Below are 27,921 nucleotides of genomic sequence, written 5' to 3'. Positions count from 1 at the left end.
CTGTCTGACGGCAATTTTCCTCCTTTATAATTGGTTAAACACCTGCAGAATTTCCCACGTCGTATTTACATGACTGGGCCTGCTGTTGTCTCACCTGTTTGACTGACACAAACCTGTTTATACGACAGGTGGGCAAAAAACCGATGGAGATGTTTTACGTGACAATAGTGTGGTTTAACTCACACTAGCGTCTTTATATTTATATGGTATGATTTAAAGCAGAGGTCCCAAAGCTGCGGCTCGAGGGCAATTTGTGGCACATAGGATGATATCTCACGGCCCCCCCTATTTGACATCAGAGTGTGCATTCTGCTGGGAGTTTATATTGACAGTCAATAGATTTTGGCAGTTTAAAAAAATATTACTTTATATTTGACAAATATTAAACCGATATTTAATATCTTTTCGATGATAACGTGCAGAATCCTCATCACACTAATTGATTTTGAAAATGAAATTCAGTGGTGTCTCTTTTCCATTATTGATCAAATCATACACATATCCCAGACATCCTAAGTAGTAGCAATCATGACAGCTATTTGTTTTGACTGAACGTTGTGCTCAAACAAGACCCTGTTGACACATATCTGGATGATGCAGTCCCCTCCTGAATAGTACTTATATGGTCAAAATAATTCTTACTATGCACATACCTTTGTCATTAAACACACTTTATCTCAACCCCTTCCTCCTCTGAGCTTTTTCAAATTCAGCTTTTTTTGCCTGCTTGTTGCCCCGCCCACTTGCTGTCAACTTGATTGATGAGAGGACGTGATTGGTCCACAATATAACGCTACCCAATGAACGACGGCCGTTGATTAAAGGGGCGGATTCAACATGGCCGGTGCCCGCCTCGCTTTGGACCGCACCCCAGTGGGCAACGTACTCAACTAAAGTTGCGCGAGCCAGTTAGCTTCAAGTGGAAGAGGGAGGGCTGAAGGGAGAGGCGTTTTAAAAAGATTGGAAAAAAAGCTAAGTAAGAGGGAGGAAAAGAGCGCTTGTCGTGTAGCTTCAACTCCCGGCGAAACTGCAGCAGTCGACTGGAAAAAAAATTAAAAGTTTTGACTCACGTCGACGCCGACTGAGCCACCATTACGAAGGCGTCCTGCACCGTTTAAGCAGGTAAACATTTATCACTTTTCGCTACGGTGCTCCTCCATAATTCATTCAGATTGTCCGCCGATGACTCTAGCATACGAACCAAGAAGCCTTGCATGCTAGTTTAATGCGCTGCTTGGAGTGGCACCTCGTGGAACAGATGGTTTTGTTTTGAAATAATGACATGAATAAACTCACAAACTCGCTGATACGAATTTTAATTGAATATTTTTTTTATTATTCCCGTATATACATCGATACAGATGAGTCAAGTTTTGCAACCGCGTTGTGGCAGCTGGCCCGAGCTAAAAGCCACAAGGGCAGAGGCAGGAAGTGATTCGCTTGAATGAGGCCGGCCGGCCGGCTCAGAGTTTCAGCCCAATGGATGGAAATAAAACGGAAGGTGTATTTCGACTGCGCGCATATCATCTCGGTCGGATATATTATTAAGAGCTCTATTATTTCGCGGTTGAACTTCGGTGGCCTGCGTGGTCACTAACGTGTATGGCTGGCGGTATGACGTCACCACTCTACCGGGCGACCAGCCCTACCTCACCCAAGCACGTCACCTTATTGTCCGACGGTGCACTCCCTTTTTTTTTTGTTTAATTTTTTCTCTTGAAGCTTAATGTTTTCATAGGAACATCAACCACTGAGCACATTTTGATTTATTTGGCTCTAAGTTAATTAATCTGATTGATCTAGTTCGTGTCGATTGTCCTCATGCAAATTGCACAGATAACATTATAATGATAGTTGCACGTCGATATTTTTGGTTGCATATGTGTTGATTTGCCAGTGTTTCATCATCAATTTTTATTTTAAGTATCAGTGACTGGTACCGGCAACATTCACGCGTACCCAATAGCACCGAACTTTTGGCAAGTTCAGTGCTTTCGTTTGGCACAAGTCGAAAGTAGTTGAATGCACTATGGGTGTGTAGGCAGTGACATTTAAAATGATCATGCAAATTATCTCCAGTAAAAACCAGTTTGGCTTGTGATTTCCACAGTTGACAAGTCAATTAGTCATGCTGTAGGTGTTTTTTCAGGACTGCAAAGAATTTAATTTTAACATAAGAAACCATTTAGTCAATTTTGTATTGGCATTATTGGGTCGCCCGATAGACTATTTTGGGGGTACTGGACCAGGTGCATATATTTGTTTGAGGGCATAGAAGCCACCTTGATTTCAGTTGATAGCTGCCCTCATAATTTTTGTCAACCAATGTGAGAACCCTATAATAAAGGCATTTTGATTCATTTTGTTATATGGCCAGTGAGGTTAAGTCATTGTGATAGCTTGCTTTTACAAATGTGTGTGTATAACTCTCCTAATATATTGTGCAGTGTGTTTTTTGGAAGCAAGCACTTTTGGGGCTTTTAATGGTGTTGTAAAATGAACCCCCTTTTGAGATTTTTCTACTCCCTCTGGGCGAAGTTACAATTTAAACGCAGACATGCAGGAATTTTTTATTTTTTTTTGGTATTGTAACAGTGACTGTTTGTGTTTACGGTGACTTTTTAGTCCGGGCTCGATTATTTCCTTGTTTGTCGTAAGTAAGTGTGACATTTGCAGAGACCCAGTGGCAGTCGCTCAAAGTTGACTCAAGGTTGCTCTTTGTAGTTTGTGGTGAGAATAAACCGACGATGCTCCACTTGCTGACAAGAGTTGCGAGCTAAACTTTATTCATAGAATAGAATAGATAGAATAGGTCTTTATTTGTCATTGTCACACATGTACAACGAAATTGAAGAAGGGCCAACCGATCAGCGCATGAGATAAAAAAATAAATATAATAAAAAGATAAAAAAATACAAGCTAAAAACCCACGGAAGAAAATACATAGACATAATCATTTACGTTTAGCGCCATTCAATGTAACTATCGCTGTAGGGTAAAAACTCTTGGCGAATCTGCTAGTCCTTGACCTAATTGATCTATAGCGTCTGCCTAATGGCATCAAAGGAAACCTGATTTATTTTTGTGTAAAGAACAGAAACAAATTTCAGGTCTCCAAATTTGACACGAAGATCATCTTAGGTTGCACAGTGGCACGTTTTCTCGAAGTTTCCGCATTTTTGCATTTCTTTGTCTTGCTTCTTTCTCTTTTGTTTCCTTCACCCTTGGCTTCCTTCCTCTGTTTTTTTTTCTTTTTTTTCGGGTTGTTTTTGCCTCCAGGTCAGCCCAGTCTTTCCTTTATACTCCCCCACACAATGCACACCTGTGTAGTTCAAAAAGCGACTAACAATACTAGGAAATGTTTGCCCTGATTAAAAGCCACGCTGATGAGCCTTCTTGGCAGCCAAGATGGACTTGAAATCACTTCTTTTAATTTGTGTTTGTTTTCAAACAATCGCCTTTATCAAATTTCTAGGGAATCACTCGTTAGGTATTTTTAGGACAGGGCCATGGGCGACTTGTATTTGGTCTTTCACGTGTTGGACGTTGGACTAGATTTTGCACAAACTTTGCCACAATCTTCTAAAAATACGAGGTCATTGGTAGGAAGGAAGCACAATGTTGGGAAATCGATTTGACTTTTGTATCTACTGAGCACCTGGCATGCCTCCATGTTCCAAAGTGGTTAAATGAGCCCATGGTTTGGACGATAATGCAACAGTCATCCGGTTACCTTCCTCACTTGGGAGGATTCAGATAAAGTCTGGAGGTGGTAAGGCTAAAGTCCAAAATGATGATAACGCGGTCAGGTAATAAATAAACCGGGGCAAAGAAGGGCCATGTTGGGTTGCTGATGGCTTGTAAATGACGTCCTTATTGGACCAACGCCCTTTTAACAACACCCCATCCAGTCTTTTATTTATCAGAGAAGGTGTTGACAATCAAAGAACGCTTTTGCATTAGGATCGTTAAAACACACCTCTTAAAAGTCTGACATGGCATTAGGTAAACTCAACTGGACAACATTCAGAAAGAGTTTGACAAGATTTCTGGCATGTAATTGTTGATTTTTGACATTTTTGAAGTTTTTGGCTAAAGTTTCTCCACATTTTCTGTCGACCAATCAGGGAAGTACAAAATGTGCCAAAAGTTAGCTACGGTATAGCCGCAATTGATTTTAACACCCTGTGAAATAGAAGGAACCAAAAAAAATGCAGTGTCAAGTCCTGCTTTGGTGGAAACTGAACTTGATGATTACCGTTCAAGCGGTCTTGGTTTTGAGGGGAATGTGGAAAGTCATTTGGGATGTCGAGCTGTTAAGCGGCAAAGTCATTTTCCAGAAAGGTCTTCATTTACTTCCCTTTTGTGCGCGCCCAAGCAAATGCCACCGAAGCCACTAAATCTCCACGCCGTGAATTTCCACCCTGTTTTATTTCGATTCTCACTTGCCAGGGTGCCAAGGAGTGCCGACTGCATAATATGCAAACGTGAACCGCAAATCTGAGAAGATAGCTTTGGCTCATTGATTGGATGATGTAAGCTTCTGGGAACACAGCCGTATTTATTTATTGAAACGCATGTCAATCCATGCGTAGCAATCCACCACCGTAAAGCCCTGAGCAAGAACAGGATGAGTTTTCACAAGTATGACTCTACATGGTCATTCCGTGTTCGAAGGCGTCACTGACGACCCCCCTCGGTTATTACAGTAAGTCAGGAAGTCAGTGAAGCGGAAAGGAATGAGTCTGATGGGGGGGATGTATGGGCTCCCTTTACGGAACCCGCGTTGACCCGCTTTCCCAGTGGAGCAATTGAGAGCTATTTAAATTTCAGGAGCAATTTTCTTTGCATTTGTCCGTCTTATTTGACAAAGTGCAAGCTTTGTTTATTGCTCTTGTAAATACTGTTCAGTCGGTAAATGCGGTCGGCTTTTCTCACTTCCTCCTGCTAGTTCACAATTTGTTTCAAAATAGTATTGTAGCTTACTAATGTTTAATCGTCTGTCAAACTGTAAACCTTCCCCTACTTTTTTTTTTTCCTTTCTTACCAGATGTTGATGTCTGGATCAGTTATTTTTATCAAATGCCATGTCGACAATATTTAAATAATAGTTTCCTGGCGCATCCTTTAGAGGAGAACAACAGGAGGCAGTTTTGGCTACTGTTGAAACTCGATGTCAGTCGGAGGCAAGGTCCGCATCGACGGTACTTTATTCCTCTTTTCGATGTAGAGCAGCCCCGGTCAAATTAACTGTGGCTATTTTCGTATTAAGGCGCTCTCTTGAGATGTCGTTTGAAATGTGCCGCCGTATTTTCTGTGTCAAGCGGGTGCAGTCAACAGAATTATTCTTAGAGCCGTGCAGAGACAAAAAAAAAAATTCAAAACATTGCGGCAATGCAACCAAATTTACAACCATTTTTTTCAAGCTAAAAATTGAGTGAAAAGTAAGCAACGTCATTTTCTACATAGCACCTTCCAAATACATGAGAATGAGTTTGGTTTACATTTTTGTCATGACCTTGCCACTTTGCTTTGCACAATATTATTTGGCTTTCAGGCTCCAATCAGCTTAAGTGCAGCAGATGTTTGCCATATAAATATTTATATCCACGTATTGATTTCGGCTTAATGTACAGTATGTTTGGCGTATTTAAATCCTTTAAATCCTAAAGCAATGGCAGACTTTAGATAAGTGACTTTTTGTCTGCGTCAAAATACGAATCCAAAAGAACCAACCGTCGAAGACGGAGAAGCAGGGAGGAGGCATAGTGGATAAAGTAGACATTTGTGGAATTCGTCTCTCCCTGATTGAGAGGGTGAGTATGGCAGGAATGCGACCCTGAAAAGACTGGATAAACAGCGGAGGGTGGACGGGGGGGGGGTGGAGGTTGTTGGTCTTATGGGGAAGCGGACAGACGTGTGTCCTGAGACCTAGAAAAAGGGCTACGGAGCCATCGGATAGCGCCGGCATCACCAATTTCCCCTCTAGTTTCACAGGATGTAGGCGTCCAACAAGAGTTGGGACTTGGAGACACTTTGGACAATGATGGATTTCAGCTGCAGCGTGGGGAACTTGATTGGGGGAGGGAGGGAGGGAGGTAGGGGTCATGAGAAGAATGATGCTCTCTCTGCTTTCTTTCTCACAGATCCGGGTTAATGTGGTGGAACGGGTACAAGACTGTTAAATGACCTATTTTGAGGGTCAAGGGTCCGTCAGCTTTTTTTTGAATACAGATGACGGTTTATTTTTATTGGCTCGTCGCTGGAGATGATCATTAACTAAGTGCCCGAGCGACATTAAGCTCGTAACGAATCTGAACGCGCTTGAGGGGGAAAGCGTTTCGGCATAAAGTGGATCTGCAAAAGTCACGGTGTCATGAAATGACTTGTGACGCTGGAAATGCTCTTCCTCTTTCCAACCGCCTTTTTCTCGTTTCATAAAATGGCGCTTGACTGCAATCTCTCTTCACGCTTTCATAATGTTGAACATGAAGGATTTGGCAACAGTTTGTTTCCCATTGGAGCCTTTTTTTTTTTTTTCTTTTCAGTGTCATATTCCATGTTTTGCATCTGAGCATAATCATGCAAACCTTTCTGGCCATGCAATAACTCGACAACAACTCTGGTGGTGCTTGAAAATAAGAGCTGAACTAGTAAAGTCTGGATCACCAAAAGTTATTGTCAGGAGACTCTTTGTCCTAGTTGACTTATTGCTGGCTCTCAGCACACAGCCTTCAGCACACAGCCCTCTGTACTGGTAATACCCGTCGAGTCACTTTCTATTGGCGTTGAACCGCAGCATTCCCGGTCAACAGGCTGCTAGTTAGAAGCTTTTCAGATTGTAGGCTATATGAAATATGGCGCAGTATGTGCATTAACACTGCGAGGGCTCGAAAGACAATTTTTCTTTATTTAATTTACTGGAATATATGGATAGGAGCGGGCATAAAGATTTATTTTATTTTTATATTTATTTTTTTAATTTGTAATTATCTTTTATTTATATTATAATTTTATATATATATTTTTAGTATGAATATGAAATGGTATTTTTTTTTATTTTTTGCTGACCTATTTCAAGGAGGCATTTTCTGTCGTGCATGATTGCTTGTGAAAGTAAAAAGCTGAGCAATGACTCACGGAGCGAGACTTTAGATTTGGTGTCAGCCCTGTAAATGTTGTTAAATTACAAAACTAATTCTACTTTCTCCCTTTTTGTTTTGTTTTTTTGAACAGCTACCATGGCAGACCCAAACAAGTATCTGTATGGGGACCGGAACCTGATCAACAACCCACTGGCACAGGCTGACTGGGCCTCCAAGAAGCTCGTATGGGTTCCCTCAGAGCGCCTGGGCTTCGAGGCCGGCTCCTTGAAAGAGGAGCAGGGCGACGAGTGCTTGATCGAGTTGGCCGACTCCGGTAAGAAGATCAGGGTGAACAAAGATGACATCCAGAAGATGAACCCACCCAAGTTTAGCAAAGTGGAAGACATGGCTGAGCTCACCTGCCTGAACGAAGCCTCCGTGCTGCACAACCTGAAGGAGCGATACTACTCTGGGCTCATTTATGTAAGTTTGAAACATTGTAGAATTTTGAAGAAACATCTTCCTGGGGGATCAGAAGTTGTTATACCATACATTTCAATTCTTTTTTTTTTAATCTATTCATTTATCGGCTCTGTCCGATGTTTCCTCCCCAGCCCTTGTGGGTGGGTGTTGACTCTGAACAGGAAGCCGTCTTTGATACGAGGGCATGGAATGCAAATGACATTGTAATTGATGTTCATTATTTGTGTTTATACCCCATGTCCTGCGCTGTGAATAATCTGGTTTGTTTGACCGACCGGGGTCACTGCCTTCCTCGCTCGCTGTCGAGTTTGAGGCGCCTCCAGGCTCCGTAGGCGCTCATGGGAGAGCTTGTGCTTCCCAGAGGGAAAGATGCCTGATACAGAATCTTGGAATGGCAGCGCAGGAATCAGGAAACCAAAAAAAAAAAAATCTAGAAGCGGAAACTTGGATAGAAAAGAAAATTAAAGTGGGCACTGTAGCTTTTGTGGTTTTCAAAGTGTGTATTTGATGTTGGTCTCGAATCAAAAAAATGATCTGCAATCTGATTTCGAGAATTGACTTTGGTTTCCTAGTTTACAATGCAGTCCAATTCAAAACTTGGCCTTCATTTTAAACTCCTCGCTGGGTGGGGTTGACGTTGCGTAACATAGACGAGGAGTCAACCCGAGCAGAATTGATGAGAAAGCCTCCACCCTTTCCTGAGGCCAGACCGAATCTTTCAGCAGCTTGTCCAGAACATAAAATAAATGTGTAATAATAATCAATACCCCCCCCCACCCCAGTACAGATGAATTGCTCAACAAATACAGATGTTTTCAATAAATAATTTTCTAGGTGTCAGCCGACTTTGAATCCCCTTTTGAACCCCTTTCTGTTCCGCAGACATACTCTGGGCTCTTCTGCGTCGTCATTAATCCCTACAAGAACCTGCCAATCTACTCCGAGGAGATCGTTGAAATGTACAAGGGAAAGAAGAAACACGAAATGCCGCCTCATATCTACGCCATCACCGACATATCTTACAGAAGCATGATGCAGGGTAGGTCTCCGGCCCACACACAATTTTTGTACGGAACTAATTTCGTGTAACTTTTTTTTTTTGTGCAAATGACTCTCCATCCCTTTACATTTTTGCACGCCATTTTATTTTGACCCACATCAGAAGAGCGTCGTTTTTACACAAGGCGGTTTGTAATTAGCTTTGTCAGCAGCAACTCCTTCCAGTTGCCGCAAGGCGGATGTTGATTTCCTGTTTTGTGGCGAGACCGTTCTTCCGGCGATACAAAGCAGCTGCACATGCGATAATTTAAGATAGTTAGTGTACTTATTTACGTCTGCCTGATCTTTTTACAGATCGTGAGGACCAGTCCATTCTCTGCACGTGAGTTGCAAATCATTCAGTCAAAATGATCCCCCCCCCCCCCCCGCGCTATTTGATTAGTGATATTTATTTCTGTCCATATTTGTGTAATCTGTTTCTGTTTTGATTATCTTTTTGTGTTTGGCTCTTAGAGGCGAGTCTGGCGCCGGTAAGACTGAGAACACCAAGAAGGTCATCCAATATTTGGCTCATGTGGCCTCCTCTCACAAGACCAAGAAAGATCAGGTAAGCCAACATACTTCTCCCGTCAGCTTTCACATCAGCTGTTTTTCTTAAATGACTAAACCTACATGATGTTTAAAAAAAAAAAAAAAAAAAAATCCCCATTGTGCCCTGAACTCCTGACTGAAATCTTTAGCTCACATGGTGACGAATGCGTGTGACTGAATGGATTATGTAACATCCGCTACTCCATCATTGTATTTTTGCGCTGAAGACATAAAAAAAAAAGCCACCACAAGAGGGAGACATGTTTTATAAACAATTGCGCTGATTTAGAGACACCCTTTGAGACTTTCGACAAATATTGTAGCTCAATTTGCTGACGCTTGCTTTTTCGGGCTGTACTGCATCTGACACGAAAAAGCAACCGTTAAGGAATCTGTTCTGGCCGCACTAGAAAGTTTTTGTGGCCGGCCGGGCTTTTGCGACACGCAACTGAACGTGGTTCAGGCAAAACCACATCGGTGTCCACCATTCCATTTTTGAGGTTGTCGTATTTCTCTCTTCCCATCAACAGAGCAGCTCGATCCTGTCACATGTGAGTTAACTCTCTCTCTCTCTCTCTCGCCCTTTTTATTCGTTCTTTCACCCCACCTGCTTCTGTCATCGCCGTCCCTCCTTCCAACTTCCTCATCCCCCGTCCTGCGACTTCCCCTCATTGGAGCACATTGCTGTGGGAGTTGTTTTGTGTCACCGAAGGGTTACTTCGTGAATCTGAAGGGAGTTTGTTGTCGGGTTAGCGGAAACTGTTCCTGTGAAAAAATTCAGCCAGACAATTGTAGGATAGGTGGGGAGAAGGAATCCTTATCAAGCACTTTGTGGCCTTCATGTGGGGAGTTGGTAGCCAAATTTTGCCTGGCTGAATTTTTCCAGATTTCTGTGGCTACTTGGTGCGTGCGTGCTCTTGTCCAAATGTTTTTTTTGTCCAGGATCTGCTTTGCAGTTTCCCCGTCCCTCAGCCAATGCATTTAATTACTAAGCAGCTTCTAACATGTTATGTAATTTTTAAAAAAATAATTTTTTATATGACATAACCAGCAGATAAGGACATTTAAAAAAAAAAAAAAAAAGAAGAAATTGTTGCTGAGAATTTATTTTTCAAGGTCCTTAACTACAAACTACTGTGCAAAAAGATTTTTTCCTCCTGGATCTTTCCACTCTGGTGATGGCTCTGAGGTTCCCTGGGTTTGATGGTATCCTAAGCTGCCCAAGATCATTTTCAGGTGTGACAATAAAAGCAGCCTGTTCATAACAGGGTAAAATGTTTTCCTCACCAGGGCGAGCTGGAGAAGCAGCTTCTGCAGGCCAACCCTATCCTGGAGGCATTTGGAAATGCCAAGACAGTAAAAAATGACAACTCCTCCAGATTTGTAAGATATCATCTATTGGGTTTTATTTATTTTAAAATGTGTCCACTTCAATTAATTGTCTTTTTCTTTGCAGGGAAAATTCATCAGGATTAACTTTGATGTCAACGGTTACATTGTTGGCGCAAATATTGAGACCTGTATCCTTATTTTCTTGCAATTAACATTTTCTTTGCCAAATGAGGGGCTATGTGTTTCTTATTTTGGGGTTTGTCCGCATCTAAAACATTGCCCCTTGACAGACTGATTGTTAGATTTGCTGGAGAAGTCCCGTGCCATTCGTCAGGCCAAGGACGAACGCACATTCCACATCTTTTACTACCTGCTCACAGGAGCTGGAGATAAATTGCGTGGTATGCTCAATACAATCAATCACTTTGAATTATTTGGCAAAAATGCCTCTCTAGTTTACTAATGAGTGCATTGATCTCCTTTCTCTAGCTGAGCTCCTACTTGAAAATTACAACAACTATCGTTTCCTTTCCAATGGGAATGTTACAATTCCGGGACAACAGGACAAGGACCTTTTTGCAGAGACCATGGATGCTATGAGGATTATGAGTATCCCAGAGGATGAGCAAATCGGTAAGGCCAATGTTGAACTGTTTGAAAAACCGGATTTTGCTATTTTCTTTAATTGATGTTTTTTTTGGGGGGGGATGTAGGCATGCTGAAGGTCGTGTCTTCTGTGCTGCAGCTGGGCAATATGACCTTCAAGAAGGAACGTCACAATGACCAGGCCTCCATGCCTGACAACACAAGTAGGTCCTTCCAGTCCCTCTCTGATAATAGAAACTAAATTATATCTTTAACTGCTGTTTTCTGCTCATCTTCCCCCTTCGTGCCTTGATTCTTTTTTCTTTTTTTTCCCCCAGCCGCTCAGAAGGTCTGCCACCTCATGGGGATGAATGTCACAGACTTTACCAGGGCCATCTTAATGCCCAGGATCAAGGTGGGTCGAGACTATGTCCAAAAGGCCCAGACCCAGGAGCAAGCCGAATTTGCTGTGGAGGCCTTGGCTAAAGCCACATACGAGAGGATGTTCCGCTGGTTGGTTATGAGGATCAACAAAGCCCTGGACAAAACTAAGAGACAAGGAGCCTCCTTTATTGGCATCCTGGATATTGCCGGCTTTGAGATCTTTGAGGTAAGCCGAAGTAAAGTACGCAGATACGACTGTAACTCCTCCAGGTACCAACAGACACAAGTGGCTTTCTCAACTGATGAATTTATTGAATCCAGCTTGTTCAGACTCATAAACACACCGTGAAAACTAAAGGCACAAAACAAACAGTTAGCTCAAAAGAAAGACATTTAACACATAAAACGATTCTGACAAATACAACATACAAACAATACCTCGTTGGCTGAGTACCGAGAGAGGAATTAGTTTCAGTCGTCTTCTTCTTCTTATTGTTTCTTAACTCTCTTAACAACTTAGCTTTGTGACCACGCTTCAGTCACGCATCTTTCGATCTCTCGAGAGATCGCTTCTTCGGCGGAAACTAACCTCTACTTCTTCTTACAAAGCTCACTTACACTATAGCGCCCTCTGGTGGCACTCAACGGTAATAATAATGAAAATACACAGAAAATGAAAAGAAACGAGATATAGCAGTAACAACGACTATCTGTTAAAAGTAGTGGAACCGACTGGATACCATTCTTATCGTTGTGATTTTTCTTCCAGCTGAACTCCTTCGAGCAGTTGTGCATCAACTACACCAACGAGAAGCTGCAGCAGCTGTTCAACCACACCATGTTCATCCTGGAGCAGGAGGAGTACCAGAGGGAGGGCATCGAGTGGAGCTTCATCGACTTTGGCCTCGACCTGCAGCCTTGCATTGAACTCATTGAGAAGCCTGTGAGTTGGTGGGGGAGGGAGATTTTGCGTACATCCATTTTTTATTTTAGGTAATATCACTTTCTCCCCATTTGTGCGCAGGCCAGCCCTCCTGGTATTCTTGCTCTGCTGGATGAAGAGTGCTGGTTTCCCAAAGCTACAGACAAGAGCTTTGTTGAGAAAGTGGTCCAAGAGCAGGGAAACCACCCCAAGTTCTTTAAGCCAAAGAAACTGAAGGATGAAGCCGATTTCTGTATTATCCATTACGCAGGCAAGGTGAGCAGGCAGACATGTTGAGGATGTTCTCTTCTTCTATAGTCATCATCAGTACTTGTCTCATCACCGCTTAGTTTGTGTTTTGTTTGCACGCACTATAAATGTCAACAAAAGGATATCTTCTCTTACTCATCAGGTTGACTATAAAGCGGATGAGTGGCTGATGAAGAACATGGACCCTTTGAACGACAACGTTGCCACGCTGCTCAACCAGTCAACAGACAAATTTGTTTGTGAACTGTGGAAGGACGGTAAGTCTGGAAATGCCCCAAAACAGACACTTAACACTTCTCGACACAACTTAGTCTTTGACATCTAACCCGATCTAAGCATTTTAAATAGTCAACATAAAATTAGCCGACACACAAAATGTTAAGTTATGGTAAAGCTAACCACGACTAATGTTAAGTTATGCTTAAGCTAACAATGGCTAATTATTTCTTGATTACATTAGCATAAAGTAATGCAAAATAAGGGAGCGTGTTCCTATATTTTTCCATCTCTTTTTGATCATGTTGCTCAGCTTTTAATGGGGCCCAAAGTGCTGGGTGTGGACAGTGTTTAATAATTCAAGCTTGCCGTTCCTGTTTTCATTTCACATTTCTTTCTCTTTACTGTCTGTTGTGCGTGTATGCACCTTTGTTTTTACCCTTTCTTCAAATGTGTTCCTTTAAAATTCCTCTGTTTGGCTCCATTTTGTACGTTACATTTGACCCAAACGTCTTTGCTGGCGCTCAGAGGTACAGAATTCTCAGAGAGCCTATTTTTATCAGCGTTTTCCTATACTACACTCAGACTCAGGTGACAGTGTTTCTTTTTTTTTTTTTCCATGTCTTCTCCAAATGCTTTGTTTGCTCCTTCGGTTTTCCCCTCCATGTTCAAATACCTGCTTTGGTCTACATCAGTGAAATGTTCAAGCTTTTTTTCTGTGCTTTACTGCTTTTCAACTTTCCACTTGTTGCTCCATCATTGAACTCTCCCTTTCCCTCTCCCGTGTAATAGTGTTGTGTGGGACTCCTGGTGGTGGTCATGGGTACTACAGAAAAGGGTATACGCTGCATGGGTTTGGTGTTATTTTTTTTTTCCCCTTTGTTGGGTCACCACAACAATAAATGCCCACTGTAATGAGTGTCACTTTTCCAATGAATATCTCCACATAGTTTTCACCCCAATCTACTGTGTGAATAGTTGCCATTCACCCACTGCACTGTTTTGCCCTCCCTGTTGTTCTGTGGTTGTAATCTTTTTACACTTCACTGGATTGTGCCCCCCCCCCCTAGTTTTGATTTGCATCCCATCTATTGTGTGGTGTTATTGTTTGGCGTTTTCTGTCCTCTACTTTTTTCTGGGTGGTTGTCTCCCAAGAGAAAGTGGATGACCTATTTTGTCATGCATTTGTAGATGAATTTTTTGTCTTTTTTTTTTTATGGCTTTTGTGTGTTGCCCTCTCTTTAGTGGACCGCATAGTCGGACTGGATAAGGTTTCCGGCATGTCCGAGATGCCAGGTGCTTTTAAGACTCGCAAGGGCATGTTCCGCACCGTGGGCCAGCTCTACAAAGAGCAACTGTCCAAGCTCATGGCCACGCTGAGGAACACAAATCCAAACTTTGTTCGCTGCATCATCCCAAATCATGAGAAAAAGGTATAAAAAAAATAAATAAGAAGAAACGCGCTGCAAGGTAAGCGGCAAGGTTGCTGAATATCCTCGTTTTGTTTCACCAGGCAGGAAAACTGGATCCTCATCTGGTTCTGGACCAGCTAAGATGCAATGGTGTTCTGGAGGGGATCCGTATCTGCAGACAAGGCTTTCCCAACCGAATTATCTTCCAGGAGTTCAGACAGAGGTAGCCAAATGTTCTGCCTCCCAATTCTCACTCTGAGTCTGTATACCCAATATTACCTGCTCTTCTCTCAGATATGAAATCCTCACTCCAAGCGCTATTCCCAAAGGCTTCATGGATGGAAAGCAAGCTTGTGTGCTTATGGTAAACAAAAAAAAAACAAAAAATCTGTTCACGCGTCAATGTGAAGATTCACACACAAGACATGAATGTGTTTCTTTTTCCGTCAGATCAAAAGTCTGGAGCTTGATCCAAATCTTTACCGTATTGGCCAAAGTAAAGTTTTCTTCAGAGCTGGAGTTCTTGCTCACCTGGAGGAGGAAAGGGACATGAAAATCACAGACATTATTATTAGTTTCCAGGCTTGGTGCAGAGGCCATTTGGCCCGCAGGTAGGACTCAGGACTTTAATTATTAGTGTTGCATCCACAGATGTACCATTTTAGTAAAAAAAGTATTTTTATTATTCACTTATTTACTTTTCCAATGTTTTCTTTTGCAGGGCTTTTACAAGACGCCAACAGCAACTGACTGCAATGAAGGTGATCCAAAGGAATTGCGCTGCTTATCTCAAACTTAGAAACTGGCAGTGGTGGAGGCTTTTCACCAAGGTAACAATCTTTCGTGTTATTTCTTGCTGATATTTTGCACGCTTTGAGCTTCTTCTTTTTTTTTTAATACCAAAATACTTTCTCAGGTGAAGCCCCTACTTCAAGTAAGCAGACAGGAAGAGGAAATGCATGCCAAGGATGATGAGTTGACCAAAGTGAAGGAGAAACAGATCTATACACAGCAACAGCTCCGGGAGCTGGAAGACCAGCATCAGCAGGTAAAACAAAAAAATCGAGTGGAGGGGGAAAAAAAAAAAAAAGTAATTTTTTTTAGCACTTTCCCCACAACGCTTAAATGCTGTGCTTACTTTTTTTGTAGCTGAGTGCTGAGAAGATGGCCCTTCAAGAACAGCTACAGGCCGAAACGGAACTCTGTGCTGAGGCTGAAGAGATGAGAGCTCGCCTGGCTGCCAGAAAGCAGGAATTAGAGGAGATCCTCCACGATCTGGAAGCCCGTGTGGAGGAGGAGGAAGAGCGTGCTTCTCAACTAATAATGGAAAAAAAGAAGATGCAGCAAAATATTTCTGTGAGTTTTGACACGACCGCTTTTATGAGGCTTGTGGCGTCACTCCTAAATTCTTATTCATTTGGAAATAGGACTTGGAGCAACAGCTGGATGAAGAGGAGGCAGCTAGACAGAAGCTACAGCTGGAGAAAGTCACCACGGAGGCCAAATTGAAGAAGTTTGAAGAGGAAATCATGGTTCTCGATGATCAGAATGTCAAACTTAACAAGGTTTGGATATACGGAAAGTCAAATGTATATCAAATGATATCATGCAATTAAAAAAACAAAACTGTTTGTGAATTCAGGAGAAGAAATTGATGGAGGAAAGAATATCCGAGTTCACCACCAACCTCGCGGAAGAGGAGGAGAAGTCAAAGAGCCTGCAAAAACTGAAGACTAAACACGAGGCCATGATCACAGACCTTGAGGGTACAATAGCAGCTTTTCAGCACATTCTGCATTTCTTCTCGACTAACTCATTGTTTCGATTTTTGTCTCAGACCGACTGCGCAGGGAGGAGAAGCAGCGCCAGGAGGTGGAAAAGAACCGACGCAAACTTGAGGGTGACGTCACCGACGTACACGACCAAATCGCCGAGCTGCAGGCCCAGATTGCTGAGCTTCGTGCCCAGTTAGCCAAAAAGGAGGAAGAGCTCCAGGCTGCGCTAGCCAGGTGTCCATTTATGACATAGCTCCTCATTTCTTAATACTCGAACTGTTAATTGTTCAGCGCTAACTCAAACCATTGGCATTTTTAGGATCGAGGAGGAAGCGGCACAGAAGAATATGGCTCAGAAAAAGATCAGAGAGATGGACGCTCAGTTATCTGAACTCCAGGACGATTTGGAGATGGAGCGACAGTCCCGCGTCAAAGCTGAGAAACAACGACGGGACCTCGGAGAAGAACTCGAGGCGCTCAAGACGGAGCTGGAGGACACGCTGGACTCCACCGCCGCACAGCAGGAACTCAGGTTGAGCTCATCGTCCTGACCCCGTTATTCCGTCTATTGTAGAATTTCACTTTAATTTTGCGCTCTCTGCCCAGGACCAAACGTGAGACGGAAGTGGCCCAGCTGAAGAGGGCTCTGGAAGATGAGGCCAGAGTCCATGAGCAGCAGATGGTTGACATGAGACAGAAGCATAGTCAATCTTTTGATGAATTAAATGAGCAGCTGGAGCAGGCAAAACGGGTATTGACCTATTTCTTCTAATTCACACCTCTTATTTTTTTGGGGTATGACAATACCAACAAATCAAACTCTTCATCCTCCAGAACAAAGTGTCGATGGAGAAGGCCAAGCAAGCTCTGGAATCTGAGAGGAATGAGCTTACCATCGAGCTGCAGAGCTTGATGCAGGGAAAAGGAGATTCCGAGCATCGTAGGAAGAAGGCCGAATCGCAGGTTCAGGAGTTGCAGCTCAAGTTTTCGGAGAGTGAGCGCCAACGGATGGAGCTCAGTGAGAAATTCACCAAAATGCAGGTATACTTGACTCGTTTTTTTCTTCTTCTCTCACATATCTCTAACCCACATGTTCCATGAAGTCAAACAATATGGCTGAAACGGTGGTGATTTGATATATTAAAAAAAAAATAATAATACTCGTTCGTGACCATCCACAGGCAGAACTGGAAAATGCCAACGCCATGCTGAACGACGTGGAGTCAAAGTCAATCAAGGCAACCAAAGACCGCTCAACACTCGAGTCTCAGTTCCAGGATGTCCAGGTATACTCCCAATCCTATAATACATTGAAGTACATGCTTGCTTGTGCTCCTACTGGAGATACATTCATTTTGTCTGTTTCCAACAGGAAGTGCTTCAGGAAGAGACACGGCAAAAACTGTCAATGGGCACACGTCTGCGCCAGCTGGAGGATGAGCAGAATAGTTTAAGAGAACAGCTGGAGGAGGAGGAAGAAGCCAAAAAAAATGTAGAAAAGCAACTTCTAATGGCACAAGCTCAGGTACACAAGGACATTTTTTTTTTTTTGTCAGTGTGAGCATATTAGCAGTTTGATGTTCGACCGGCTTGTACGGGTTAATAAAAATGCAATATTGCCTTCCTTCTTGCTATCAGATTTTAGAATTCAAGAAGAAGCTCGAGCAGGATTCTACTTGTTTGGAGAGTGCTGAAGAAGTGAAGAAGAGGGTGCAAAGAGACCTTGAATCGACATGCCATCGCCTGGAGGAGAAATGCTCAGCCTACGACAAATTGGAAAAAACCAAGACGCGCATCCAGCAGGAGTTGGACGACTTGCTGGTTGATCAGGACCACCTCCGACAAATTGTCTCCAACCTGGAGAAGAAGCAAAAGAAGTTTGACCAGGTGAGCTTGCATTTGGAATGTTCGGATTATTTTGGTAGTTGTGCTTCAGGAATGACCGGCGGCCTTGTTGCCATCTTCTCTGTCCAGATGCTTGCAGAAGAAAAGAACATCTCTGCCCGCTATGCAGAGGAGCGAGATCGAGCTGAAGCTGAGGCCCGTGAGAAAGACACTCGTGCGTTGTCTTTGGCACGTGAGCTCGAAACTCTCATGGAGCTGAAGGACGATCTGGACCGCAGCAACAAAATGCTCCGGGCTGAAATGGAAGATCTGGTCTCATCTAAGGATGATGTTGGGAAGAGTGTATGTTTTCATTTCAGAGATGTTTCCTTTTTTTTTTTTTTTTTTGTTCCTGAACTTTGTGTCCTCATCACAAATCTTAAATTTTCTGCAGGTTCACGAGTTGGAGAAATCTAAACGTTCAATGGACCAGCAGTTGGAGGAGATGAAGACTCAGCTTGAGGAGCTGGAGGATGAGCTCCAGGCTACTGAGGACGCCAAGCTGCGTCTGGAAGTCAATATGCAGGCCATGAAGGCTCAGTACGAGCGAGACCTGGCGGGACGTGACGAGATGGGTGAAGAGAAGAAGAGGTCTTTGATCAAGCAGGTGAAAAGCCTTCAAAGAAACTCCATTTTTTTTGTTTTGTTTTTTATGTTTATAATGGAAGATTAAATAAAATGCATGCCAATTTTAAATTGAAATCTGTGGTTGTCTACGCGTCAGGTCCGTGAGATGGAAATGGAGCTGGAAGATGAGCGCAAGCAGCGCTCAGCTGCTGTGGCTTCACGCAAGAAACTGGAGCTGGACCTGAAGGAGCTGGAAGCGGGCATTGACATGGCCAACAAGAACAGAGAGGAAGCTCTCAAACAGCTGAAGAAACTCCAAGTAAGTCACTGTTGATAGCCCTCAAAATGCTCGTCTCGTCATTTGTTTGTTTTTAAACTTAGTTTTGTATGCTCCTTAGGCCCAGATGAAAGAACTTATCAGGGAACTGGATGACACCCGTCTGTCCAGAGAGGATATACTTGCGCAGAGCAAGGAAACTGAGAAGAAGTTGAAGAGCATGGAAGCCGAGATGCTCCAGATGCAGGAGGTCGTTATTCACACCACCTCACCATTTTTTACGCTTTCATTTTGAAAGTCACGAAACCTGAATACAATCTTGACGTTTCCGTGCAGGAGGTGGCCGCTGCCGAGCGTGTGAAGAGACAGGCGCAGCAGGAGAGGGACGAGCTGCAGGATGAGATCAATAACCAGGCCACCAAGAAGTACGACCTTTGTCAAATGGCATGTTCATCTTGACATCCCATGACCCCGCCCCCCTCCTCTTCTTTTAACCAACCACAGTGCTCAAGTCGCAGAGGAGAGGAGACGTCTGGAGGCTCGTATTGCTCAGTTGGAGGAAGAGGTGGAGGAGGAGCAGTGTAATACGGAGCTGATGAATGACAGGATGAAGAAAGCAATGCTTCAGGTCTGTGTGTTTGGTCCTCCAAGTTTTATCTATCTGGGTGATGGTCTCTCTGACAGACTTGCATTCCCTCCCTCCCCCCCTCCCTTTCTGCAGACCGAGCAGATGACTGTGGAGCTGGCGGCGGAGCGCAGTGCCGCCCAGCGTGTCGAAGGCGCCCGTTCCCAAATGGAGCGTCAGAACAAGGACCTGAAACTTAAACTCCAGGAGCTGGAGGGAACCGTCAAGTCCAAATACAAAGCCAATATGACCGCCTTGGAGGCTAAGATTGCTCAGCTGGAGGAGCAGCTCGACTTTGAGACCAGGTGAAAGCATCAGCGAGCGGTCGAGAGAGATTCTGTAGCTTCACGTCGCCAGTCTGAACGGTGTTCTTCTTTCACCCTTTCACTCAGGGAGCGGCAAAGTGCCTCCAAACTTGTGAGACGCACGGAGAAGAAACTGAAGGAGGTTGTGCTCCAGGTGGACGATGAGAGACGCAACACTGAGCAGTACAAAGACCAGGTCTGGTTTTCTTCATTAATATTTCATTTGACCTCTGTGAGATTTTCCCAATCTTTGTTTTAATGGTCATTTTTGTCTTCTAGGCGGACAAATTGAACTCTCGCTTGAAGCAGCTGAAGCGTCAGCTGGAGGAAGCCGAGGAAGAGGCTCAGAGGGCCAACGCCAACCGAAGGAAACTGCAGCGGGAGCTGGAGGATGCCACTGAATCGGCAGAGTCCATGAACCGTGAGGTGTCCAGCCTCAAGAGCAAGTTGAGGTGAGGAGAGAAACCATAATTGGATCACAGGTCACGTTTGACATGCTTTTTTTTTTTTTTTTCTTCTTCTTCAGTTACTGGTATAAACTCTAAATTGTTGGACTCACTTGTTTTCCTCCCTTCTAGACGCGGCGAGCTCCCGTTCACCATGCGCCGCATCGTGACCCGCACTGGCGTGGAAAGTGACGATGAGCCCGAGCCCAAGAGCGAAACCCCTGAGCCCAAACCTGAATAAATCGCTAGCGACGCTTAATTGGTCATCAACCAAACCGTTACCAGACAACTCCAAATTCACGTGAACACGATGTCAGTGTATTTACAAGCGACATGCAAAGACCAAGTCATCTTCTGTGACTGGCTGCTCATTTTGACCGTGACAATCTATGCACATAGTTAAAGACGGTAAACCCGGACAATCGCCACGACAACCGACTTGGGGCCGCCCCCCCCTCCTTTTTTTTGACAAATAGTTCTTTCTCTGCGGAAAAATGAATAAAGGACATATTTTTATAAGGAGACATTCAAACTATAAAAACCCTAATGTAGGATCTATTTTTCTAATTGAAGAAATGAGCAAACAGAAGTATAATTACTGGAAGGGGACCAAAGTAATATCTCAATCTATAGATTTGTATTTTATGCTGAAGTTTGTACTATGATTAAGAATGGAAGTACGTTTGTGGCTCTTGCTTGCGCTTTTGCCTTACAATGGTTTATATGCTCAAATGTATTGCACCGATTTAACTATCAACTTGTGACTATGCTTTTGAGTTTAATCATTTGATGTATACACATTTCATGAAGTTAAAACGGGGATGACCCAATTCGAAACGACAGGTAGTGAAGGATTGTGACTGTGCTAAAATTCTCTAATTTTGCACTGAGGTAATGAAACGCTTAGCCAATCCGTAAGCAACCACTGCGGCCGTGTTTCTTTGAAACAAACTCGGATGCTTTAAAAATATTGAAGACAACCTGCACGTCCTAGTACATGCAAAGAACATCAACACACGCTGTGACCGTAAATGCAGCCCCCGCCCTCCCCCCTGAATGTTTATTGATCTTTTGTGTTGTTACTGTTGTCTTCATTCTTGTTCAGGGTAAAGTTCAAATGGAGTTGTGGGGTAGGTTACTCCTAAGGGCACACACACTGTATTCTCAGGGCACAGCTTATTGAGTGAGGCAGTGGGTTAGCATAGTCACAAAGGTTGAACAAGTCATCCTAATGGGATCGAAGGACATAATTGATCACTGTAGCCTGTGTATACGTTACTCAAAATGGCAGAAGAAAAAAAAAAAAAAAAAGAGAGATTCAGCATAAACGGTCATACTTGTAGCACAAAAACCCTCTTTTTTGCAAAATGCAACAATAAAGCAGCCCTCACACGCTGTGCTCAAGGGTGGCTTTGGCTCGCTCACACTGCTGGGAAGTGAGAGGAATGTTATTCTAAAATCACTGCTCAAATTAATGACCTGTACGCACTTAAAAACAAATTAAAGCCAAAAGGAAGTATAAAGAAAAAAAGCATCTCATTTATGTAATGTTTATCTGCACCTCAAGAATTGAAGCAATGTTGTGACTATGTGGTATTACAAATAAAGAGGCTTTAAAAGGAATTCTAGTGTTTTTTTGTTTTTATTAACTACTGCACACCACTGGAGAAGCCTTCGACGTTGTCAACACACGTAAAACCGGTTGCGTTGAAATCTAATTTGAATGTTAAACCAAATTGGGTGTTTGTATTTATTTTATTTAAACGCTCCAATTCCATGTAAACAAATGCAGGTTCCAAGTGACGTATGCTATCTGAGAGCCAATTAAAAAGTAGCTTCCTGCAAAAGGGCGCGGCTTTCTTGTGACAGCCAATCACACCTTGCGTCGAAGGGTCCCACCCTCAGCAGGAACCGGCTCGGGCTGAACATTTCAGCATAGTGTTATTGAAGCCAGTCGAGCGACACAATTCAGCGCCGAGGTACCAATTTTAGCTCCTAAGTTTCGTTATTACGGGGTACCAAAGTCGGTCTTAAGTTTCATTATTACTGTTGCTGAGGCTGTTTGGGTAACAGACACAAACCGAAGCCAACGGCGACACAACCGGAACCACAAAAAGTATGTACAGTAATATAATACACGATTTTAACACTTTGTTTAATCCTAATATCCATTCCGTTTATGAGTGACGTAATATGTAATGTTCAGGATCATGAAGCTCTTTTTACTTAGTAGTTGGATAATTAGTATTTTCATTTTTTTCCCTGCGTATTGTAATTATTTCCCTTTAATGTATTGCCAGTGTAAAATCCCCCCAAAAAGCGGAAGAAGGAACAAGATCCTAATTTGTGATCTTGTTAATGAGTAACTGTGTGATAAGTCAGTTGCTCACAAACCAACGACGCATCGTTGGTCTTGTGATTTGTGTCGAATTGTGAGTGCACCCTTGCACAGAGCCTGATCATTGTTACATGCATCTGCGGGGTGAAGGTGCAAGAAAACTGGATACCGTTGAGTCAACCCGAACTATGGAACTGTCACTGGTAGGTTTTAAGTTTAATTTTCACTAACATGAGCAGATGGATGGATGGGTGACTTCATCATCACCCCTCCAACCTCTTTAGGCTCACCCAGCTGTCAAAGCCTTCATGTGTGGGGCTCTGAGCGGAACCTGCTCCACGCTACTTTTCCAGCCCCTCGACTTGGTCAAGACACGTCTGCAAACCTTGCAGAACAGCGTGGAGCCTGGGTAAGGGTGTACACACGCACACGTACAATTCTTCCTTGTCTTCAAATAGTCTTGAATTTGATTTTTTTTTCCAGTTCTGGTCGTTTAGGGATGATGAGGATGATCCTGAATGTAGTGCGGACAGAGAGGCTGCCGGGACTGTGGAAAGGAGTTTCACCGGTTAGAACAGAAATCGAGTCCGTGTGACTTCTTCAATGCCAATCACTCATCTTTCTCCTGTTTTTGTGTGGGCCCAGTCGTTAATGAGGACCATCCCTGGTGTGGGGCTCTACTTCAGCACTTACGGCTCCTTAAAGCAACACTTCTTCCAGGACAAAAACCCCACGGCCTTGGGAGCAGTTCTGCTGGGAGGCGGGGCCAGGGCGGTGGCTGGGGTCCTCATGTCGCCTGTGACCGTCATCAAGACTCGATATGAAGTAAGAAAGCAGCGTTAAATAGGACCATCGAAATGGCAGTAATACGACGAGATTTGTTTACGCTCAGTCTTCCAAAAGTTAGAATTGTTTTTTTTGCCTCAGTGCGGCAGGTTCCGTTACGAGAGCGTCACCGGGGCTTTGCGCAGTGTGTGTCGGACTGAAGGTCCTGCGGCGCTCTACTCTGGCCTGATGGCCACTATGCTCCGAGACGTTCCTTTCTCTGGAATCTACGTTATGTTCTACAGCCAGATGAAGAGCAATTTGCCAAACGGTATGTCAAGAGGAAAAGCGGGACAGATTGCCAGAGGGATGCGGTGAAAATATTTTATTTGTACCACCTTTTTGGAACTTTCCATAGGTTTTTTTTTTTTTTTTTCCTTCTCTGTTTTGCTGACTCTCTCTATCGTGTGTCTTCATTTTAGAGATCAGCGTGTCTGCTTTTGCCCCCCTGGCTAACTTCAGCTGCGGGATCCTGGCGGGGGTGTCTGCGTCGCTCGTCACTCAACCTGCCGATGTGGTCAAAACACTCGTCCAAGTGAACCCCCAGTTGAGCACGATCGACGCGGTTAGATTCATTTATGTGGTATGTATGTCACTTGCTTGAAAATTTAGGAAAATGAGAGAAGAGCAAATTCTGGGAGGCATGAATAATATTGTGGAAATACTATGTACTTAATCTTGTTTCCATGTTTTATAAAAACATGAACTTTTTTTTTTAAATTTGCACATTCATTGACAATAAATGGTATAGTAGGAACTGGCCTTCTTAAAGTTACAGCATTTAGTTTTATTGAGATGCACCTGAATGACACATTTCCATATTTGATCTTCTCTCCAAGGAACATGGACTTGAAGGCTTCCTAAGAGGGGCGTTGCCACGCTGTCTTCGGAGGACGATGATGGCCGCCATGGCGTGGACCGTGTATGAGCAAATGATGGCATATCTCGGACTGAAAACATGAAAAGGAAAGGTCGAGGTCAAGTTGGTAGACGTCAAAGAAGAGATGCAGTTGCTCATAATGTGTCACAAGTGTATCTTGTTGCCCTCAACGATGGCGTTGCACTTTACACAAGAGCTCGTAAAAGGTGGACACTCAGGAACGTGTTCATCGGGGATTATGGCTGAAGTTGGTTGAACAAATACTAATCTAATGAGTATTTTTGGTTGCGCTTTCAGGTCGATCACATTTTAGAAATTGCTCAGTGAGCATCTTATTTGTATTTTGTCAGCGCTGTAGTCTAGACCAGTGGCTCAAGAAGACTAACCGCCTATGTTGAAAGAAAAAAAATATTTTAATGCTTTGTTTTTTTTGCTTACTATGACACTTTGTAATACCTCATCACAGTATTTATAGTATTTTTATAATACAAATCTTCAAAGTTGATAGTGACGTGTGCTTCTTAACCTGCTCTTAAATGCTGTAAATGATTAAACTGAAGGCGTCTACTTAACATCAAGACCTGAAGCATGACCTATGCTGCTGTGCAGATACGGCAGTTATGTCATAGGGGCATGGACCATGGTGGCATAATACATTTGGTCTTAACCTTGGCTGATAAAGAAAATATGAATGAAATGTGAATTTTTATGTACTTCCTAAGAAAGAGGTTTTGCATTAAACCCCACATTTAATGGAGCATATTTCACATGATGTCTTAATTCATGACATAAATGGCTGATGGTGTACTGTAGGGAGAGGCTAATTATTGAGCATCATAAAAATCTAAAACCTCATTGATAAGCAGGGCAGGGCAGTCGTCTTGATAGTCCTGTATGGCCTGATCAGCACTCATTTATTCATCAGTATATTTTTGTCTGATTATTGATACCGTTGATTTTTTTTTTGAAGCGTAAACTTAAATGCCATGGAATAAACTACTACCTTAAATGTCTTATTTTCCTTTTTGCCTTTGTGGAAAAATAACCTAAAACACAATATTTCAAATTCCAGTTCCATCACCCTCAGACTGCTTTTGAAGCAGTAGGGCTGAACTTTTGGTTATCTGTGTGTTTATCAGGCTACTTAAATTTATTTCTTTGCCAGGAGGATTCATGTTTCAACGGCTTCATTTTTCAATATTTTACCAAGGACAATTTGTGCACTCTGTTGTCATGCTGACTGGAACTCTTTATCTTCGGCAAATAAATACACTTGTTGCCAAACAGGTTAGACTTTGACTGAGAAGTCAACGTCTCAGCATTGTCTTAATATGGTCTTTCCATCTTTTCTTAATATGGGATGGCCATCCAACACATAGCACCACCGTCACTTTATTTAACACTGCCACCTTTTGATAAAGCAGCAGAATGACAACAAGCCGGTCGAAAGTAACGAACCAATCACAAGCTTAGAAAAGGACTATAAAAATGACGTCACTTCCTGAAAGCGGCCTTTTCTACCATCGTGTGGTTAGTCTTCCATACGGCGTTGTTTCGTGGTGAGTTCCTAGAAGGCCTTTTTAGAATATATAACCTCCAAATGTATCTAAATAATTAAGTAACTCCCTTAAAACCACCTTAACCACCTATAATGACGATAAAACTAGACATGTGATTTTTCACTTGGTGTTAAAACGTCCGAACTAGTGATGCTAACATTTGAAGCTAACTAGCATGTGACACGCGCTCACTGCTGCGCTCGACTTGACGCACTGCAATAATGTATGTTATAACGTGTGTTTTCAAAAGATGCACTACCTAAATGTTTTAACAACCAGAAGACACGCTATTCACATTCCCTGTCAGTTTGACTGTAAATTGGAATTGGGCATTTCTGTCTTTTAATGTGCCCTATACTTTTTAATTCAATCCACAGCTCTCCCAACTCAGTCGTAACTCCGGGAAAGTGGTCACGATGTCCGGAAGTCTGGATGTCCTTCAAATGAAGGAGGAAGATGTGCTGAAGTTCCTGGCTGCAGGAACCCATCTCGGAGGTACCAATTTGGACTTCCAGATGGAGCAGTATGTCTACAAGCGAAAAAGTGATGGTACGTGTGGATTTAGTATCAATTGTCATTTTCTGTGCACCTTTTAGGATGGAATTTAAGATAACTTTCTTTTTAAGGTGTGTATATCATCAACTTGAAGAAGACCTGGGAAAAGCTGCTGCTGGCTGCAAGGGCCATTGTTGCCATTGAAAACCCAGCTGATGTTTGCGTCATCTCCTCCAGGAACACCGGACAGGTAAAATTCAAGTCATTAGAGTCTGATGTTTTGCTATTAAGACTTAACCAATTTTGAAACGTGAAAATGCACATTATTAAAGCTTGGGCACTGCTGTCACTACAGTGTTCAGGTGTCGGAAATGTGCAAGAGTAATTATGGACGGGGTTTCACTTTGACCATTTAGGACTGATGTCCCATGATTGTGGTTTGGTAGACCTTGGCCACAATGTAATCCCTCTTAAAAAAAGAAATAAAATGACGCCCAGTAGAAGAATTGACAACTTTTGCTTCCTCCTCAGCGAGCAGTGTTGAAGTTTGCCTCTTCCACCGGTTCTACCACCTTCCACGGTCGCTTCACCCCGGGTACATTCACCAATCAGATCCAGGCCGCTTTCAGAGAGCCCCGCCTCCTGATTGTGACAGATCCTCGTGCTGATCACCAGCCACTGACGGAGGCCTCCTATGTGAACATCCCCTCCATTGCTCTGTGCAACACAGACTCCCCACTTAGATATGTGGACATTGCTATCCCCTGCAACAACAAGGTGAGCCATGGAATGAAATGACTTGACGGCGTCCTTTCACAGAGGATCTTGTTTTCTAACGTGTCTGTTTTCAGGGACACCACTCTGTGGGTCTGATGTGGTGGATGTTGGCCCGGGAGGTTCTCCGAATGAGAGGCACAATTTCCAGAGAGCACCCCTGGGAAGTCATGCCTGATCTGTACTTCTACAGGGATCCTGAAGAGGTAACTATTACTATCACAGATAGGCACACCACCACATACAGTTACTGACTATGGTACTGTTAAATGTAGATTGAGAAGGAGGAGCAAGCCGCTGCTGAGAAGGCTGTTGGAAAGGAGGAGTTCCAGGGTGAATGGACCGCCCCTGCAGCGGAGTTTGCCCAGCCTGAGGTTGCCGACTGGTCCGAGGGTGTTGCTGTGCCATCTGTGCCCATTCAGCAGTTTCCAGCAGGTAGGGTTGCTTCAGTTTCACTTGTGTCAGTGCAATTACAATTCTGGTATTGAGCTTTTGTTCCTCTTTCTCCAGGTGCTCCAGCAGCTGTCAAGCCTGCTGAAGCCTTTTCAGGTGAGAATTGTTAATTGAAATGCATATCAATTTAATGTCTTATTTTTGTGGTATCTTACTTAATGTTTGTCTTGCAGAGGACTGGAGCAATCAGCCAGCTACTGAGGACTGGTCCACTGCTCCCACTGCCCAGGCCTCTGACTGGGGTGGTGCCGCTTCTGATTGGTCTTAAAACAGAAAATAAACCTGAACGTGACAGAAAATAAAGTGTTTAACACCATTTTTTTCTGAATTGTCTGTTATTGTTCACCTTCTGAGACAAGCTGGAAATTGAATCCTGGTAATGTACCCTAGCTACAGCAATACTACCACAATGGGAGTGTGCTATAGTTTATTATTATTT

At 43.3% G+C, this 27,921-nt stretch overlaps 3 protein-coding genes and 1 long non-coding RNA gene across 7 annotated transcripts; 3 read left to right on the top strand and 1 right to left on the bottom strand.

Annotated features, from left to right (window-relative positions):
- The first annotated feature begins 891 nt into the window (after positions 1 to 891).
- LOC133170853 (myosin-9-like) lies at positions 892 to 21,781 on the top strand. Of its 2 annotated transcripts, XM_061304031.1 has the most exons (41): positions 892 to 1,122; positions 7,237 to 7,568; positions 8,451 to 8,607; positions 8,922 to 8,949; positions 9,081 to 9,174; positions 9,689 to 9,709; positions 10,449 to 10,541; positions 10,615 to 10,678; positions 10,793 to 10,891; positions 10,980 to 11,123; positions 11,204 to 11,299; positions 11,414 to 11,685; positions 12,229 to 12,402; positions 12,484 to 12,657; positions 12,794 to 12,908; positions 14,113 to 14,300; positions 14,381 to 14,502; positions 14,574 to 14,643; positions 14,730 to 14,890; positions 15,001 to 15,109; positions 15,196 to 15,327; positions 15,429 to 15,635; positions 15,707 to 15,844; positions 15,922 to 16,045; positions 16,117 to 16,288; positions 16,374 to 16,586; positions 16,661 to 16,805; positions 16,889 to 17,095; positions 17,236 to 17,340; positions 17,427 to 17,579; positions 17,693 to 17,941; positions 18,029 to 18,241; positions 18,333 to 18,545; positions 18,663 to 18,824; positions 18,904 to 19,032; positions 19,119 to 19,207; positions 19,287 to 19,410; positions 19,504 to 19,712; positions 19,800 to 19,908; positions 19,992 to 20,164; positions 20,291 to 21,781. In XM_061304031.1, exons 2-41 carry the CDS (start codon positions 7,242 to 7,244, stop codon positions 20,397 to 20,399), a joined length of 5,883 nt encoding a protein of 1,960 aa, XP_061160015.1. In that variant the 5' UTR covers positions 892 to 1,122; positions 7,237 to 7,241; the 3' UTR covers positions 20,400 to 21,781. The 2 variants fall into 2 exon arrangements, with proteins under 2 accessions (XP_061160015.1, XP_061160016.1); XM_061304032.1 differs by lacking the exon at positions 9,689 to 9,709.
- LOC133170855 (uncharacterized) lies at positions 11,747 to 12,154 on the bottom strand. Its single transcript, XR_009718633.1, has 2 exons — positions 11,898 to 12,154; positions 11,747 to 11,811 (listed from the first exon to the last, which is right to left on the bottom strand). It is a non-coding gene; the product is annotated as an uncharacterized LOC133170855 (long non-coding RNA).
- Positions 21,782 to 22,042: 261 nt separating the features above from the next.
- LOC133170854 (mitochondrial glycine transporter A-like) lies at positions 22,043 to 25,214 on the top strand. Of its 3 annotated transcripts, none has more exons than XM_061304034.1 (8): positions 22,043 to 22,274; positions 22,611 to 22,699; positions 22,781 to 22,905; positions 22,980 to 23,064; positions 23,142 to 23,321; positions 23,424 to 23,592; positions 23,744 to 23,904; positions 24,161 to 25,214. In XM_061304034.1, exons 2-8 carry the CDS (start codon positions 22,628 to 22,630, stop codon positions 24,281 to 24,283), a joined length of 915 nt encoding a protein of 304 aa, XP_061160018.1. In that variant the 5' UTR covers positions 22,043 to 22,274; positions 22,611 to 22,627; the 3' UTR covers positions 24,284 to 25,214. The 3 variants fall into 3 exon arrangements, with proteins under 3 accessions (XP_061160018.1, XP_061160019.1, XP_061160017.1); XM_061304035.1 differs by having other exon boundaries at positions 22,044 to 22,274; positions 22,647 to 22,699; XM_061304033.1 differs by lacking the exon at positions 22,043 to 22,274 and having other exon boundaries at positions 22,281 to 22,699.
- Positions 25,215 to 25,634: 420 nt separating this feature from the next.
- On the top strand, positions 25,635 to 27,798 carry rpsa (ribosomal protein SA). Its single transcript, XM_061303961.1, has 8 exons — positions 25,635 to 25,760; positions 26,138 to 26,309; positions 26,387 to 26,505; positions 26,787 to 27,032; positions 27,107 to 27,235; positions 27,305 to 27,464; positions 27,540 to 27,578; positions 27,656 to 27,798. The coding sequence occupies exons 2-8, from the start codon at positions 26,177 to 26,179 to the stop codon at positions 27,748 to 27,750; spliced, it is 921 nt and encodes a 306-aa protein (XP_061159945.1). The 5' UTR covers positions 25,635 to 25,760; positions 26,138 to 26,176; the 3' UTR covers positions 27,751 to 27,798.
- The last annotated feature ends 123 nt before the right edge of the window (positions 27,799 to 27,921 follow it).

Source organism: Syngnathus typhle, linkage group LG17 (assembly GCF_033458585.1).
Source record: "Syngnathus typhle isolate RoL2023-S1 ecotype Sweden linkage group LG17, RoL_Styp_1.0, whole genome shotgun sequence".
In the NCBI taxonomy this organism is placed as follows: domain Eukaryota; kingdom Metazoa; phylum Chordata; class Actinopteri; order Syngnathiformes; family Syngnathidae; genus Syngnathus; species Syngnathus typhle.
This window is presented reverse-complemented; position numbering and strand designations above follow the sequence as displayed.

Bases quoted from the DNA above. Each gene is read 5' to 3' on its own strand.
- LOC133170853 (XM_061304031.1), top strand. From the start codon at position 7,242: ATGGCAGACCCAAACAAGTATCTGTATGGGGACCGGAACCTGATCAAC. The intron at 16,046-16,116 runs GTACAATAGCAG...TTTTTGTCTCAG, and splicing joins CATGATCACAGACCTTGAGG to ACCGACTGCGCAGGGAGGAG. The intron at 19,208-19,286 runs GTACGACCTTTG...AACCAACCACAG, and splicing joins AATAACCAGGCCACCAAGAA to TGCTCAAGTCGCAGAGGAGA.
- LOC133170854 (XM_061304034.1), top strand. From the start codon at position 22,628: ATGCATCTGCGGGGTGAAGGTGCAAGAAAACTGGATACCGTTGAGTCA. The intron at 23,593-23,743 runs GTATGTCAAGAG...TCTTCATTTTAG, and splicing joins GAAGAGCAATTTGCCAAACG to AGATCAGCGTGTCTGCTTTT. The intron at 23,905-24,160 runs GTATGTATGTCA...CTTCTCTCCAAG, and splicing joins CGGTTAGATTCATTTATGTG to GAACATGGACTTGAAGGCTT.
- rpsa (XM_061303961.1), top strand. From the start codon at position 26,177: ATGTCCGGAAGTCTGGATGTCCTTCAAATGAAGGAGGAAGATGTGCTG. The intron at 26,310-26,386 runs GTACGTGTGGAT...TTTCTTTTTAAG, and splicing joins CTACAAGCGAAAAAGTGATG to GTGTGTATATCATCAACTTG. The intron at 27,579-27,655 runs GTGAGAATTGTT...TTTGTCTTGCAG, and splicing joins GCCTGCTGAAGCCTTTTCAG to AGGACTGGAGCAATCAGCCA.